This window comes from Seriola dumerili, unplaced genomic scaffold (genome assembly GCF_002260705.1).
Source record: "Seriola dumerili isolate Sdu_G_001 unplaced genomic scaffold, Sdu_1.0 BDQW01008603.1, whole genome shotgun sequence".
Classification (NCBI taxonomy): domain Eukaryota; kingdom Metazoa; phylum Chordata; class Actinopteri; order Carangiformes; family Carangidae; genus Seriola; species Seriola dumerili.
Window position 1 is genome coordinate 234,016 of NW_019182858.1, and position 16,840 is coordinate 250,855.

Below are 16,840 nucleotides of genomic sequence, written 5' to 3' on the forward strand. Positions count from 1 at the left end.
TCCCAGCTGCCTTGCTTTTACGAAGTAAGCGCATGCAGCAAAAATTGTCAACAGCTCACCAAAGGTTGAGTTGCCCTTCTCATGCCGTAACGGACAGACAGTTTCGTTTTCTTTCTGTCGACAGAGGCGCAATCCAGACGGCAAGGTTAGTTAGCTGAGGCGATGTTTTTTCTTCTCAAATAAATAGGTTAGCAGTTAGCTGACTGGGTAATTAAACTCGCTAAACCCATAACTTGACTGTAACTACAGTCAAGCACTGCCTAACTTAGCATTAACCTAGCTGCATAAAAGTTACGTTGCTACTCATACACATAAGTAAATAAAGTGTAAGTTAAATACGTTGATATGTTACGTCATTGCTCCCTTTGAACCAATAATATAGACGCTAAAAGAAGTAAATCTGACAATTGAAGAAGTTATTCAGTACCAAGCAGACACAAGTTAACGACTAAGATGCTGTCAGAGTTCTGAGTCAGACTGAACGAGGCTTTTATAGACTTAGATGCTCACGTGTTAGGGAGGACACTACATATACTACGTTGAGGTGGTGGACTATTATAAAACGAACAGGCACTGTTTGGGAGCTCGGTGAGTAAAGCTTCAGGTTTGGATTCACGACACTGCCGCAGATAGTCTAGAGACCCTTGGCATGAGTAAAAGACGAATATTGAGCAAGAACATGGCGGAGTGACAGAACAAACATACAGGGAGCAGGAGGGTGTTTTCACACAGTAGTCGAACTAGTTGTCGGGGACATCTTTTTGAGACATTGAAAGAAATGGCTAGGCAGACTGAAGGGAAAGCTTGATCGCACTTTATTTTTCAGGGCATTGTTTTGAAAAGCAGTTATTGGTGGTATTTCTTTCACAAACGGGATTGTAAACTTTTCACAACTGTAGCTTACAGTCCAGATGACAGTGTGGATACAGTTCAGACAGCAATTAAGCTAGTATTTTCTGTTTAGGTCGTTTATGACAGCTCAGTTTTCAGAGTGTTTCGCTGTTTGTGCTTACTGTGTGGTTTGCTTGTTTCCATGTCACTTCAGTTCTTGTTTTAAAGGTTCTGGTCTGTTTATTAATTTTTTCAGGAAAGTGGAGTGGTGTTGTATGGCTAAGATAATATGTTTTCTACATGCGATTGCCTGATTTAATGCTTATTTTCACTGCATTTGTTGTTGCCACCCTCTCAATGTTTCTATGGATACAAACTAAACAACAGCTTGGGTGTATTTTGTTACTAATTAGGGCCTAGCTCATTTCTCACAGCAGAGCTCATGTCAACAGCATTATGAATAATTCGACTTGTTAACCATGTTCTTTATGAACAAGTTGGACGGGTTTGAACAAATGAAACTTGTGAACTGAATCATAGCAGTTAACAATTAGTCATCATGAAATTTGAATGTATTCATCTGTCAGATACATAGTCAGATAATTATACCTGGAAAAGAGTTTCCAAAGTAAAGAAGCAATGGGCTTTTCTTAGATGTGAAATGTTAAACATTTCCCACCTTGGCTGGTGTTCTTCTTGAAACTGATAAGTAATCCAGAGAGGAACAAGACAGCTGAATAATTTCTAACCATTAGTCTAGAAAATTCAATGTAAATGAACCAGTGTTGCTGTTTCACTTCCCATGTAGTGGGACTGAAATTTAAAATGTGGCAAATGTTCATTTAAAGTAATATTGATATACTAAAAATAAGGAATGTTCATTAAAAACATGAAAAAAACATTATAATGAAAAGAAACATTATATTGTTTGTAGCTTGAATGGTTACAATTATGATGACTTATGATGCATGACTGGTCATATGTTCACTTGACTCATTATGTCTATGTCTCATGATAAGCGTTTGTTAAGTTCTCTTGCTATTTGTCTTTTGAACATGAGATTTTCTTCTGTAAGATCAGTATGTCAGTGTGATGTAAAAGTTGGCTGCTGTGTTTTGGTTTCAGAATGCTAGTGAAATCATTCATGGTGCACAGTAACCTTTTAATGTTCCTAGTTCACATATATTTTCTTTATCTCACTTCCCAACACACAAGTTTCAGGAGATTTTCCTATTTGAACAAAAATAGGATTTGGATATTTCCTACTTGTATGCCACGTCAACAAAAAAGTTCATCAAACTCATGACCAGCAAAAGCACAATGAGTAAGCCTGTCTCAGCCTTATCCCAAACTGTTTAAAGTTTGTTTGGCTGTCTTTTCAAAGAGGCACAACATTTCCATTGATTTTCCCCAGTTAGTTTGCGCATTGTTTGTAACCAAAATATGGTATTTAACTCTGCTAGTGTAAACAGGTAGTCTTGCTGCTCTGCAAAAGTCTGGCATTTTGAGTGAGACTGAATTTTAATTTATGGGTGAATTGTTCTTTTTTTAAACATGATTTGACTGAAGCAAATGAATAGGTGCAGACACTGTTCAAATTGTCCTTTGTATAGCGCAGTTCAAATCATATAAACTACAAATTATGATGCAACCTTTGGCCTCCTGCTAGAAGTATTTCAAAGGTTATACTCTCATGTCCGGACACGTAAAACTGCAATCAAATTTGGAAAGACACGCACATGAACTGCTTGTTGCATAAGTATAGTTTACGATGTGAAACAGAAAAGTTTGGTGGGTATGTGGGAATATGTTGGTATATGATGACATCTGCTGGTTTATGGTGAAAAAAAACTTTTTTTCCCCCAAAAAGTTATTGTTCAATAATAAATCATGCATTACTAATAGAATAAATATTCATATAGCAGACACCCTCACAAAAGAAAGTACTTTTTGTGAAGGTGTAAAAGTGTTTGCAGATTTCTTACACAAAAATTATTTTTTGGACAATTATCACAATGACTAACTATGATATTGCATTTTACCGACACCACTGCAGGAATTTCGTTTCAGTCCCTACACTGTAATACAGCATACAAAGATTTTGTGAAATCAAGTAATGTTTTGTTATAAACTTAACTTAAAAATTTCAGTTTTTATTTTGAGACTAAAATCCCTTTTTCTGACTTCAAGTCATTAAAGTTTCTAAAGAATCATTATCAACATATTAGCAGAATTCCCAGCATACATTGTTGTACTCATTATTCAATCTATGGACAGCTTAAAATCATTCCCAGTATGGCAACAATACTTCCAGCTTAATCAAATGAGCACTACTGGCATTGTTTGTGAGTAGGAAATAGACAGCTAATGAGATGACGCACTCTTGCCTCCCCATTTGTTTTTGTTATAGCCATTGATGAAAAGATAAAGATAAAGCTAAGTAGGAGTAAACAGTATCATCAGCCAAGCAAGATTTAATCAGTGAAGAAAACTGACAGCGGTGGAAAGTTGCCACCACTTTTTACTTTGCTTTGACTTTTATGCTGACTGGTGTGGTCTGTAGAATTTTTGCACCATTCATGCAACTTTCAGTCACTTTCTGCCCATGAAGGTCAGTATAACAATGCTTTTCTTCCTCTAGAGCCCTTGGCACTACCTCGTTTAAATCGAAGAAAAGCCTGCAGGGTCTCGGAACCTTATTTAAACTGCACAAATTACCTGGTGGTACACCTGTTATTTATTAGTGACTGCTCACTGCCTTCACTTTGCCGCAGTGTAATTCATGATACTTCCACTAAATGGCACTAAATGGAGGAATATTAAAATCATAAACATGGTGGCTTCATATTGTTGCATTTTAAAGTTTGCTTCATGTAAGCACAGTTATTATATAAAGAAACAACTTTTATCCATTGTGGATTATGTTATATGAGTGGGCAGAGCATATAATACCCACTAGATGGTAGCACAAGCACGATTATTAGCCTCGGTACTCATTAATAAATTCCAACTTTTGAGCACTAAATACCACGTGGTAAACCTATTTCAAACTTCAGTGCGTGCAAATGGAGCATATAGATAAAACAATGACATTTGATGTCACATAGTTTGATACCTTTGTTCTAGAGCAATGTTTGGAAGATTGAACGTTTTTAAAATGTCTGTCATTACCCGAAAAAAAAAAAAAAAAACGCACAGACAGGCTGAACACATGATGGTGCTATAACCCACAACTTTATGTTTTGACCTGCATCTCCTGAATTGGAACAGAGGGCAGCCATGATGATCTGTTGTATCCATAGTTTATTTATTTGCGAGTTTTAGAGTTGTCTGTTGTTCGGACTAGGCTTTCGACTCTTAGCCAAATTAACATCCGATTTTGACCAACAACGTTCAACCTTTTCTCTATGGTGAAACTTTGGAAGTGTGCATTAGTTTATAGAACAGAAAATATGTCTGAAAAATGTTGAAATGCAGTAAGTGTTAAGTAAGTTCACACTATTTGATGACTACCTCTTCCTTTTTCTGTGAATTAACACGTATATTAGCGAAGCTCTTGTAGCGTCAGTGAGTCATGTTACATTCACATTCCAGAGAAACTTATCAGATAAATCTGTCACCAGCATGTCTGCTCTCAGGCAGATCAGTATCTCTCCCATAGATAGCTTTCCCTGTAAGACTTCATGATGTGAGATACCCCAAAAGAATTTACGTGTGTCTTCGCATAGACTTTGCAGATAAGGCGAGCCATTTCATCATGGTGTGCATGTTAGCATGTCTTTCACAGCAAAGACATGCTTACATTAAATTGGCCACGGATGAAGCTGTGATTACAGTTTGGCCAATAACTTTATAGAACAAAATATATTCCTCGCATTATGTCACAGCGAAATTTAGTGGCACACAGGTTCCACTGTAGCCTCAAGGGTTGTACACCGTTTATTTAAATTTTTTGCATTATGACCATTGCATATGGAGTTGAGAGGAAAAGCTCTTTAGAGAGTGATCCACACTGCCCAGAAAATCATTGGCTCCCCACTGCCTTTACTCCAAATTTCGTTGTACTATTGTGAAATGACAATGAAGGCATTCTATTCTACTCTTTTCTATTCTACATTATTATAACAGGCCTACATCATTTGGCTGTGACATATAAAACGTGTTTGAGGCTATAGCTGCCAAACCTCACACTTTTAAGAAGGTCTTTCACAGTGATGAATCAGCCTCATATTTTCACTGTATAATGATCAGTTTAAAGGTGCTGTTCATATTCAGTATATCTGCTGAATTCCCCGTGTGCTGACACATCCAACAGGTATAATTCTACCATACCAATAATTATTTACCAGTTATGTAATTAACTGGTGTATTACTACCCGTTTGAAGCGTTCATTAAGTATTTACTGGTATAGTCAGGGAAAACACAAAACATTGTGGTTGATGTTCTGTCTGTTTCTGCTGCACATGTTATTGTTTGGCTGTTGACAGCTGTTGACGTGTGTTATTCATTCATAGGATATAGCACCAGATTGATGGAGAAGAATGGCCCGAATCTCGTTGGACTGTCCCAGCTCTTTACCAGGGATCCCCCTCAGTGTGCTGTCAGTGCCCATGGAGAATAAATACAAATGTCAGCAGTGTCTCCAGGTCCTGAGGAGGCCTGTCCAGGCTCAGTGCGGCCACCGCTTCTGTGTGCACTGCTTCAAGCAACTCACCAGGTAGACTGGAGGTCGTCAGACCACCTACAACCGTGTGAAATGCAAACCCCCTCCACACCCTAATGCTTACCTTCTTACTGGACATGCTTCAGCACATCCTGTGTTCTTACCTCTGCTCGCCTCTGGGGATTTGTTTGCACCCAAGATCAGTTACTTTTTGCAGCCTCATCCCTCACATGACTGGACTCTAATACTGATATCACTGATCACAAGGATCTGGCTTAGGATGCTGACTCATTCTCAAGGTCTCCATTGTTTTTTCCTATCGCTGACTTACTGTTTGTTCATTAATGGACTCATGCATTTTGAATTTATTAAGAATACATTGGTTTGTCACTTTGCGTCTAATGATACTTTGACAGTATCATTAGACATAAGGTGAAAAAAAAATGTTGAACTTCACTGAAAATTGATAATAATAGCTATACACAAAAACCATATAAAACATAATATATTAAACTAAACTTAAAAAAAAAAAAAAAGGAACCAGCGTCTCATTTTGCTAATCTTCCAACATTCACACTTCAGCAAAAAGCATTTGTGAAATTTGTCTAAAAAGTCTAAAAACAAGCTGTGCATGTGTCATTTTGGGTGTGCATTGCTAGCTGAAATTGATGTTTTGAAAGGTGATTTCACGTGAATTTTTATGTGAATTCATTTGGCTATAATGATAATTTCACATGTGCTTTTTGTTTGGGTTTTATTTGTGTGTTTGTGTGTGTGAGTAATAGTCATTTATTTGTCCTCAACCTCAACCCTTCAATAGCTAATACATTTTTCTCATGAATATCCCACACTTTATCAAGCAAATTACTGCATTTGTATAGCTCTACAGGCTTCTGTCGCTGCTCTTGCATTAATTAATCATTCATCTACTTGAGCTGTGATCCATTTTGGTCAGCAGTTGTTCCAGTCATGGATCAGCAAGAAATTGTTGCTGACTGTTAGTGCCAATCAGCTGATTTTCACTATATAGTCACAAACCTGTTTTGTTTGTTAGCTCTGGCCCAAAGCCTTGTGAAGCCTGCCGCCAAGAGGAAATATATGAGGAGCCTATTTCCATTCTGAATAGTAATGAGGTAAGATATGAAATATTCAGTTTTCAACCAACATTGTTCTTTCATGAGACATTTTCCTTGTAATCAGTTTCCCTTCCCTCACTCCCACTATGGTTTAAAGGAAAATCAGACTGTTGTTTGATGGGCAGTCTGATGGGGATTTCCTACACCACAACCACACACAATGCAACCCACTGTCTGTTTGCTCTTGGCTTTATGATTCACTGAACTCTTTGTTCTTTTCTCTTTTACTAGGCATTTCCAGACAATGCAGCAGGTCGAGAAATTGCAAGTCTGCCAGCCAGGTGTTTGAACCAGGGCTGCGATTGGACAGGCTCAATAAAAGAGTATGAGGTAAAGTATAATGTTCTACTTTTTGGAAATGTGAATGGTTTCTATTTGACTGTTTGTCTCTACCTGTCCCATATTGAACCTTGTACAAGAGTCAGTTTACTCCTTTACCACACCCAAACCAGTCCTGTCAGTACTTTTTAATCTTTCTGTTCTGTCACATTTTGTACGTTCCTGGGTAATGTGTTTATTCCCCTTGAGGCCTTAGTTCACATCATGGTTGAACAATGTGGCTGTATTTCATGCACTGCGGCTATTGCTGCAGAGAACAGGAAGTGAAACTAACATGCAAGCTGGAAAGTCCCTGTCGTCTCTAGCTTACTTATCAACAACAGCTCAGTTGGAAAGTACCAGGATATGACAGGCAGCTTAACCATCAACCCGCCTGACCCTATTTGACTGCTGATGGCGTTTCAGTTAGCTGACCATTACTTGATAATGAAAGTGCTGGATTTATACTGGCTGTAAAACCCAGAACAGAAACAGGCATTAAAACCATATACTTCAGACAGACTAGGGTTTGTTCAAATACAGGAAAGCCCCATCATAACCACATTAGCTGGTTGTGTTCTGGTTTGCATGTGTCATCTGTCTGCAGTTTTGTTTCTGCTGTAGATATTTCAGTGTTTGGTGAGTTTGTCAGTGTGTTTGTTTAAGAGGTGGCTTCCTGGTGCTAATTCCATGTATAGGATGTTTATAGTGGTTGTTGTTTGTTTGTGGTTTTAATTAACCATACCCTATGAGCGTCTCTAAATGAGATTCTAGATAGGAAACGTTAAAATAAGGTGATGGAAGGAAATGTGTTTAAAATGAAAACACTAGACTGACACTGGAAATTATTTTGCGTGCTTTGCAAATGTGGCTCTGACCGGGTAGCTTGCCAATGAACCTTACTATTCTTTATTTATGACACACGTGCTTGCTGTCTTTGACCATGGTATAAAAGTGTGCTATAGTTTGCAGTGCTGGAGAAATTACTGCTGTTGTGTGATACACCCATGTTTGTATGAATATTTGTGGATGGCTGTCTTAGTCACTGTTAGTTAGCCATACACACCCAAAACTAGGTCTCACGAAGCTGGAAAAATAGAGTAAACGTGGTTTCTGAGTGGCTTAGTGAGGAGAGGGATCTAACTGAAACGCTGTTAGAGATTAATCATATTTAGTATGGTGATTCGGTTCAAGGTTTGTCTGTGTAGCATGTTCGAAAGTGAGCAGTCAAAGCGAAAAACAGGCTAACCTACCTGTGGCTCTTGTTCTGTGGCTTCAGAGTGCTGTTGGTAGTCATTATGAAAGCAACTACTTCCTCGGTTAACAGACTCCACCTCACAGTCGAGCTCCACCCCTTTTGTTTCCCGGTATTTTTCAAAAAGAATATTGTGCAGCATTTTTAAAAATAACATTATCAAACTTATAGCTTAAATCAAAAACAGCCTTTTCCCCCCCTAATTTATTGCTGTACTTCTACTTTTTATTTCTATGCTTCTGTTTCTTTTGTACTTTTATTTCCTCATCTTCCAATGACTTCCTAGTTTTGTTTTTTGGTTTCTTTTTCGTTTATTTTAAGGTCAAGTGTTTGAAAACGATCTCTTTTTTTCCCTCTCTTCTTTTGTATATTACTTGTGTTTTAACAATCATATAGTACAAATAATTAAATACTAAGTCCTGGAATATTTCTAATTCGGTTACAGGAAAAGAACGTAGTAATAATAATAATAATAATAATAATAATAATATATACCTTCAATGCTATTGTATTGCAGGCACACAATTAAGGAATCATAATTACTGAATAGCATACATAATTAAATGAATGTACTGTGTTGTTACCGCTGACCTTCCTTTATGCACTGGAGATAAATGGTTGCGAAAAAAAGAAACAGCTTGTTTCCCACTTTACTGCAGCCAGTGCAACCAGACCTGCTTATATATGAGGGTGTGTCAGTTTGTGTTTCATCTTCATTAAGGACTGACAAAAGATTAGCAGGTTCTACCATGCCATCAAATTATATCACACAAATGACTTGGAACACTATAACGTTCAACTGAATTCTTTGATAATATTAATGAAAGGTAATAAATAGGCACATCTGGGCTGCATGAGAAACACAAACTTTAGTTATGTGGTGGTGACAATAGATCTGTCCCATGTATAGGCTCAGCATGAAGGTCGCTGTGAGTTTGAGCGGATACAGTGCGACGCCTGCCAAACCTTGATCCTTCGTACAGAGAAGGATCGACATAATGAGAGAGAATGTGAGGCAAGAACGCTCAACTGCAAATACTGCAAAATGACCTTCAACTTTAAAGACATCAAGGTGAGAGATAGAGATTATCTAGAGTAAAGCAGCTGCCTGATGTGTTTCCACGAATGGACACAAAATAACATTCCCTTTCATGGTGTATTTTAGGCCCACGATGAAATCTGCCTGAAGTTTCCCTTACAATGCAAGGACTGTGGCAAGAAGAAGATCCCAAGAGAAAAGGTCAGAGCAATTACCCAAATTACCCTTTAACTTTCCATATAAATTTGTATATGAGGCATTTGGTGTGGTAATGCTTGACAATTTCCTCTCTGAACAAATGCTATTAAATGTTTTCACTCTGTAATAAAATAAAACTATAAACAAACTATCAAATTACTACATTTATAGCCTAAACAAACGCTGAACACCTGGGCCTTATATACTCTGCTATAAAAAAATACATGGAATTATATGAAACACAAGCAATAGTACCCAAGTTACAACAAATGTGCCAATAAGTTAGATAAAATCCCAGGAAAGCCGATTGCATACCTGTGAGTTCCACATACTGATCACCTGAACATTTAAAGTCTCCTTTCTAATTAAAGGTTTGGAAAATGAATTCAGAATTCCCTTTATGGCCACTTAGTTTTCTTTCAGACTAAGAATCCTGTGCATGACTTTCAGTTTGAGTTGATGTATTGTTTGGAGCTGGTCCACTAACATTTCCTTTGTCCATTCTACCTTTCAGTTCAATGATCACAGCAGAACCTGTGCCAAGTCAAAGAGCGCCTGTCCATTCAGTGAAGTGGGCTGCAAATCTGTGGTATGTGTGGTAATCGACTCAAATATAATGCTTTCATTGTGTTATTTTTCTTTTATTTAAACAAGTTAGGTGTTCACATAAATACAGTGTTGTAAGATGCCTTTTTTTATATATTAAAGGAATAATTCAACATTTTAAGAAATTTTGAAAAAAAAATGTTTATTTGAGAAATAGTAATTTGCAATTTTTCACAATTAATTTAAAGCATGATATAGACTAAATGACTAATCAATTAATGCAGAAAAGATAAGATATAACAAGTTGATTGGTGAGCTTTAGAGATGTTTCCTTCTGCTTCCAGTCTTTTTGCAAAATTAAGCTAAATGCCCTCATGCATTGGCTGTATTCACATACAGATATGAAAGTGTATTGATCCTCTGGTCTAACTCTCAACAAGAAAGCAATAAGCATATTTCCTTTTACAGTCTGCACTAAAATAATTCACTTAAGATGGGGGTAAAACATCTTTGCAGTGGACGCCAACTGGCTAGTATTATTGAACAATTTATCTAATCATAAATGTATCAGTAGCAGCGTATATGTATAAAATACCAAGAAATTGCTGTTGCAATTGTCACGCATTTGTGTACATATGTTTCACAACTGAGATATGAACAAACACAACATCATAGTCTATGATAAGATTTCTGTCTGGGCTGTTGTGGTTTGAAGTCGGTGGGACTCAATTTGAAAAATGCGATGTCACTGTGACATTGCAAGTGCACTGTCAAAACACACCCACACAATTTTAAACTCTGATAATAAAATATTACCTGAGGATGTTTAGTCCTAAATATTTAATGTCATAGAGCTTTGAAACCAGACTTTCAGGAAATCTTAAACAGATTAGTTTTTAATGTAAACACATAACAATCGGTTGATATTTCATAAAAAATTTACCAATGTTTACCCAAAAAATGAATGAATAAAAATAAGTAACTAAATTTAATAAATAATAAATATTCCATCTGCTAAATAACAAAAACAATTTTTGACCAGTTTCCCAAGTTGTGACTTTGTAGCAGCTAAATAAGCTTTGTTGTGTTTCTCAGATAGAGAACGGGAAGCTCAGTGACCATGAGCACAGCAGCACCATGGAGCACTTGCGTCTGCTGCTGCCCATGGTGATGTCAGTGGCTCGGGCACGTACAGAGGCTCCTGGTCCCGGGGAGTGGCAGGAGGACTCTGGTCTGAGCCTGTACAGGGCTCCTGAGGAGGGAGACGTTATGGGCGCTGGAGCTGCAGCCTCCGCACAGTCTGTGGATCTGGAAAAAAAGGTGAGTCTGGAATTAATGGAATTAATGCTATTTGTTAACCACTGTTCATGGGTATTGAATGAGGAATGACGAATTTGTTGCTGTTTCTCAACAGGTGAACGCTTTAGAAAACATCGTGTGTGTCCTGAATCGGGAAGTGGAGCGCAGTTCAGTAACATTGGAGGCTTTCTCACATCAACATCGTTTAGACCAAGAAAAGATTGAAAATCTGTCCAACAAAGTACGACAGCTAGAGAGAACGCTGACTATGAGAGACTTGCAGCTGTCTGAGACCGAACAGCTGCTGCAAGAACTCCAGTTCTGCACTTACGATGGAATATTTGTCTGGAAGATTACTGAATTCTCTCGCCGCAGACAGGATGCTGTGGCTGGTCGAACACCTGCAATGTTCTCACCTGGTAAGATGAAAGAAAATAACCCGACACCACCGGGCATCCATTTCAAAGGTCTACTTTACATGTGGCATATTTTATCTCGGAGCTTCAAGATTATTTTTGAATTTGATTGTGTTAAGTTCACATTGTTTGCATGACCTTTACTCTTGGCTTTTAGGCAAGGGGAATTCCACTGATCTACGCCCTTTTTGTCCTTTAGGGAGTGTTAGGGAGTGTTCATGTCACTCCTATTCTAATATGACATAGTTTTTAAGGCTCTGATTACATTCTGGATTCTTCCTTTTCTTCCTTTCCAAAGCATTTTACTCCAGCAAATATGGCTACAAAATGTGTCTGAGGCTGTATTTGAACGGTGATGGAACCGGTCGAGGAACACACCTTTCACTGTTCTTTGTTGTCATGAGGGGCAAGTATGACGCTCTGCTCAAATGGCCATTCAGTCAGAAGGTAGGAGAAAGTGTAACTTTCCACTCATTTTGATCCATAGTCACTAGAACAAATGACACAGATTAATAAAGTCCTTCTCCTCCTCTTTCCCCAGGTGACTCTAATGCTTTTGGATCAGAACAACAGGGAGCACATTATCGATGCTTTCCGCCCTGATGTCACCTCCACCTCCTTCCAACGGCCAATCAGTGAGATGAACATCGCCAGTGGCTGCCCGCTGTTCTGTCCACTGGCTAAACTGGCTGGCAAGAGCCCCTATCTGAGAGATGACACAATCTTCATTAAAGCCATTGTAGACCTCACCGGCTTATAAAGTGCACTGTGGAAGATGCACATAACAAAAAATAAAAATTAAACAATGAAATTAAACTAAATGATTAATAATTATAATATATATGAATGAAAATATTTTGATAATAATATGTATTATAATATATTATATTGTATTATATTATATTATATTATATTATATTATATATGTGACCATATTACAAAATATCGTGTACACACTATACATTAATACATACATCTGTTAGTATTTTGATATAGAGCTGTCAGCAGGCTTTAAGAAGACGTGCTTAAAACAGTAAGACCTCTGGGTTCCAGTAACATTAAGAGCTGCTGAGTCGAATAGTTATGATCTTTCATGATATAAGAGGTCTCCAATCATCTGTGTACTGTGATCCTAATGTGACTCTTGGCATTTGAATGAAATATTATATCTCATTACTAAATCTTAAAAAAAAAATCTTTACTAAGTATATGTGTGTATATATATATATATATATATATATATATGTGCGTGTTACAATAGCCAAGACTTCGCTTTGCATCATGTTAAACTTAACCTCTGTCAAACAATACAAATGTGATGTATCTTACCAGGAATTCTTCCTTACATCAGAGCAAAGCAAATAGTGACCTGTCTCCTTTCAATGAAACAAAGGATTTCAAACACAATTTAAATTCCATGACTTTAGCCTGTTTGACCTAAGCAGATCTGTTCCTTAGATTAAGCAGGCCACTGTTTCTCATGTCTGGATAATGTATCAGTCAATTGTCATCTCTAGTTTCCTAGTGCAGCACTTAACATACTTATATGAGTCATTTTTTTTGCCAAATGAGTAGCTGCTGTAACCCTATAGCAAACTTACACAGTCAAGCCTAAAGCAAACAGCTTTATACCTCAGATGTATTATAAGAAATAAACAAAAGAATTTAGGCAAAATTGCCTAGCAAGTGTGATCTATAACAAATAATAGAAAAATTGTCAAAAAAAAAAAAAAAAAAAAAGCTTACTGTTTAGCCCAAATTTCTGCTTAAGATGTACTAGTAACCAGAAATGTACACTATAACACACACACATATATATATCTATCCTTTGTACTAATAATGCTTTGGTGTATTGGTGTATTATATGTACATGTATAACATTTATTATTAATCAATCTACTATTGTGTGACATGTGATAACAAATTTTAACCAAAAAATGAACACTAGAAATTATATTCTTTACCATAGATTATACTGTATATCAAAATAAAATTGGTTAGGCACTTTGATTTATACATGTTCTTACATATTTTTTTTTATTTACTAACATAAAGAATGCTTACCTGCAACATTAAAATTGTCTTTACTGATTGTTGATATACATCTTAATTTGAAGGGTTCTGTCAACTGTCTTTTATACATCTTAATCCGAATAAACTTCACAAACTTCATACTTGTTGCTTTTGTCTAAATGTAAATATACAGTATATACGAATTGTTTTTAATTCAGCATGTTGTGCCATGTTCACTGCTATTTCACTGCTATTTTGTCCATTATGAAGGAATATATATACATCAGTTCCTATGTTTGCATACAGTGGTTGCATGTTTTCAGCTCCACATGTGCTTCTGGTGAGAATTTCCAGACTATTGCTCGAGCCAGACAGAGTGCGCAAATCTTAGTTTTCCCCCACCTGCTAAATTCCACTTTAACCTCTATGGTTAGGTCAAAAATATTCTGACAACCCAAGTCCCCTTTTATTGCAGTTAACCATGCTGATGATTTTCCCCTGTGGGACACCGTAGGCGATTTATGTGGTTCTATGCCAAGAGATATTTGAGGTGGTTTCTGCTATGCCTGCATCAACTCAAAACTGTCACCTCCTTTGCAGCATGGTGCTGAAGGAAATAACCACACACCAACCATGTCACCAAAAAAAAAAAAAAAATAGGTTGGGCGGTTTGTTAACCCACTTACTGGTGTATTTAGTGTTTGCTGTTACACTGTTGACATGAATGTGGGCATGATGTGCTGTTTCTTTCCTTCACGTTGTAAGAGCATGTGCTGGCTGAAGTAATTTGCCCCAAAACAAGGGAATTTTACATATAAAGGTCAGTTTAGTTATGTGTTGAACTACACAGCCGGTGAAGTCACACTTTACAGTTGTGTAATGTCTGTGGCTCGTTTTGTCTAGTCTGAGAAAACAGTATCTTGTCTTGGGAGACCACGAACTTGAAAAGGCTGCCTTGTAATCTGGGGCTTGGATTTTAAAGACATGTACATTTACAGTACCAAAATGTGTGTGTGTGTGTGTGTGTGTGTGTGTGTGTGTGTGTGTGTGTGTGTATATGTGTGTGGGGGGGTAAATCTTTGGAAGTGCAGTACTAAGTTGCCAGAGTAAGGTTCAGGTGCATATAAGACATCACAAGATAGAAGAACTCGATGAAGTATGAAGAATGCTGCATGAAGGCTGATACAAAGCGGTACTGGTGTAAAAACAAAAAAAATTACTAACTTTAAGTTTATCAGCCTTCCTTACAAGCTCCAAGTTCACAGCTTTGCATATGAAGATCAGTAGCTGCATGTTGGATTAAAACCTCCTTCAATCAGACTTCATGCACACAGCAAGATATTGAGTTCAAGGTTCAGGTCAACCATCAACTATACATGTACTATTGGGTAAATGCAAAGCCGTTGTCATTGTCACAACACCAAGCTTGGGAAATGTGATACTTTAATATGTTTATATGTCAATAAAGGATCAGTTCACCAGTATCGCAAGTATAACACTAGCAGCTCTTTGAGGCTCAATCACGGCAATTATTTGATTGATTTTTGTGAAATTTAGTACACATAGTCATACTCCTGCAAGCATGAATGGTAATAAATTTGGTGATTATCAGTTTAAAATTTTAATTTGTTGAATTTGATTTAAACCAAATTCTTACAAAACATTCCCATTTGTACCATAGAGCTAATTAGCAAATTTTAACATGCTAACATGCAACACTGAGATGGGGAACATGGTAACTATTATATCTGCTTAATATAAGCATGTCAACCTTGTGACTGTGAGCATGTTAATGCCAGCATTTACAGCCTCACAGATCTGTTAGCATGGCTATGGACTTAGTTGTTTAAATTGAATTTTATTTGCGTCCATTGCCGCCAACCGTCGAGACTTCTCAGCTTCAAGTTCATTTTGCAGGATGACAGCATCACCAAATTCTTGACGAGTATTTTTCAAGTAAATGAAACCTCAGCTTTCTGATCAAAACCTCAATGACTCAATATGGAGTTGCTTCACTGAAGTTCTGCTGTTACTGCATTCTGAACAGATAGGTCATTCTCACTGCATGTTAACCACAAACACATCCTTCATGAGCTTATGATCTAGCGAACCTAAACCCTATCATCATGACATGGTTAAAGTTTTTATCCATAATTACACTGTGACGTTTTTTATGCATTACCATACTATGAAATGTTTTTATGCGTAATTTCACTATGGCCTTTTTTGACAATTGTATGCTTTACTATACTATAGCGTTTTCATTCCTTACTATACTATAACGTTTTTATGCCATATTATACTATTATGTTTTTATGCTTAAATAAACTATGACGTTTTTTGGCGTTTTTATTATGCCTGACTATAGTATGACGTTTATTGCATTTTTTATCCCTTACTATTCTATGATGTTTTTTTAAGTTTTTATGCCTTACATACCGTTTTTTGCAGTTTTTTTGCTTCACTATACAATGATGTTTTTTGACATTTCTATGCCTTACTATGCTATGTTTTTATATGCCTTACTATACTATGACATTTTATGAAAATTTTAAGCCTTACTATAGTATGGTGTTTGTTGACGTTTTTATGCCTTACTATTCTATGACATTTTTATGCCATACTTTATTAGGACGTTTTTTTGACATTTTTATTCCTGACTATACTATGATGTTTTTATGCTCAAATAAACAATGTAGTTTTTTGGTGTTTTTATGCCTTACTATACTATGACATTTTTTTACATCTTTATGCCTTCCTATACTATGGCGTTTTCTGAGATTTTATGCCATACTATATTATGGCGTTTTTTGACAGTTTTATGCCATACTACACTACGACGTTTTTAGACAATTTTATGCCATACTATACTATGAAATTTTTCAGCGTTTTATGCCATACTATGCTATGAGGTTTTTTGACATTTTATGTCATACTATACTATGTTGTTTTTTAACGTTTTTGCCAAACTATACTATGTTGTTTTTTGATGTTTTATGCCTTACTGTACTATGTTGTTTTTGACGTTTTATGCCTTACTATACTATGTTGTTTTTTGACTTTTTATGCCATACTATACTGTGACGTTTTTAGGCAGTTTTATGCCTTATTACACTATGACGTTT

General features: G+C 36.7%; 1 protein-coding gene across 4 annotated transcripts; it reads left to right on the plus strand.

Moving 5' to 3' along the window:
- The first annotated feature begins 59 nt into the window (after window positions 1-59).
- On the plus strand, window positions 60-12,546 carry LOC111240026 (TNF receptor-associated factor 2-like). 4 transcript variants are annotated; one of them, XM_022769986.1, is made up of 11 exons: window positions 60-145; window positions 5,347-5,549; window positions 6,550-6,628; window positions 6,863-6,961; window positions 9,115-9,276; window positions 9,370-9,444; window positions 9,956-10,030; window positions 11,083-11,307; window positions 11,402-11,705; window positions 12,001-12,149; window positions 12,244-12,546. In XM_022769986.1, exons 2-11 carry the CDS (start codon window positions 5,374-5,376, stop codon window positions 12,460-12,462), a joined length of 1,563 nt encoding a protein of 520 aa, XP_022625707.1. In that variant the 5' UTR covers window positions 60-145; window positions 5,347-5,373; the 3' UTR covers window positions 12,463-12,546. The 4 variants fall into 4 exon arrangements, with proteins under 4 accessions (XP_022625707.1, XP_022625706.1, XP_022625709.1 ...); XM_022769985.1 differs by lacking the exon at window positions 60-145 and adding an exon at window positions 515-588; XM_022769987.1 differs by lacking the exon at window positions 60-145 and adding an exon at window positions 2,135-2,155.
- Window positions 12,547-16,840: the final 4,294 nt, after the last annotated feature.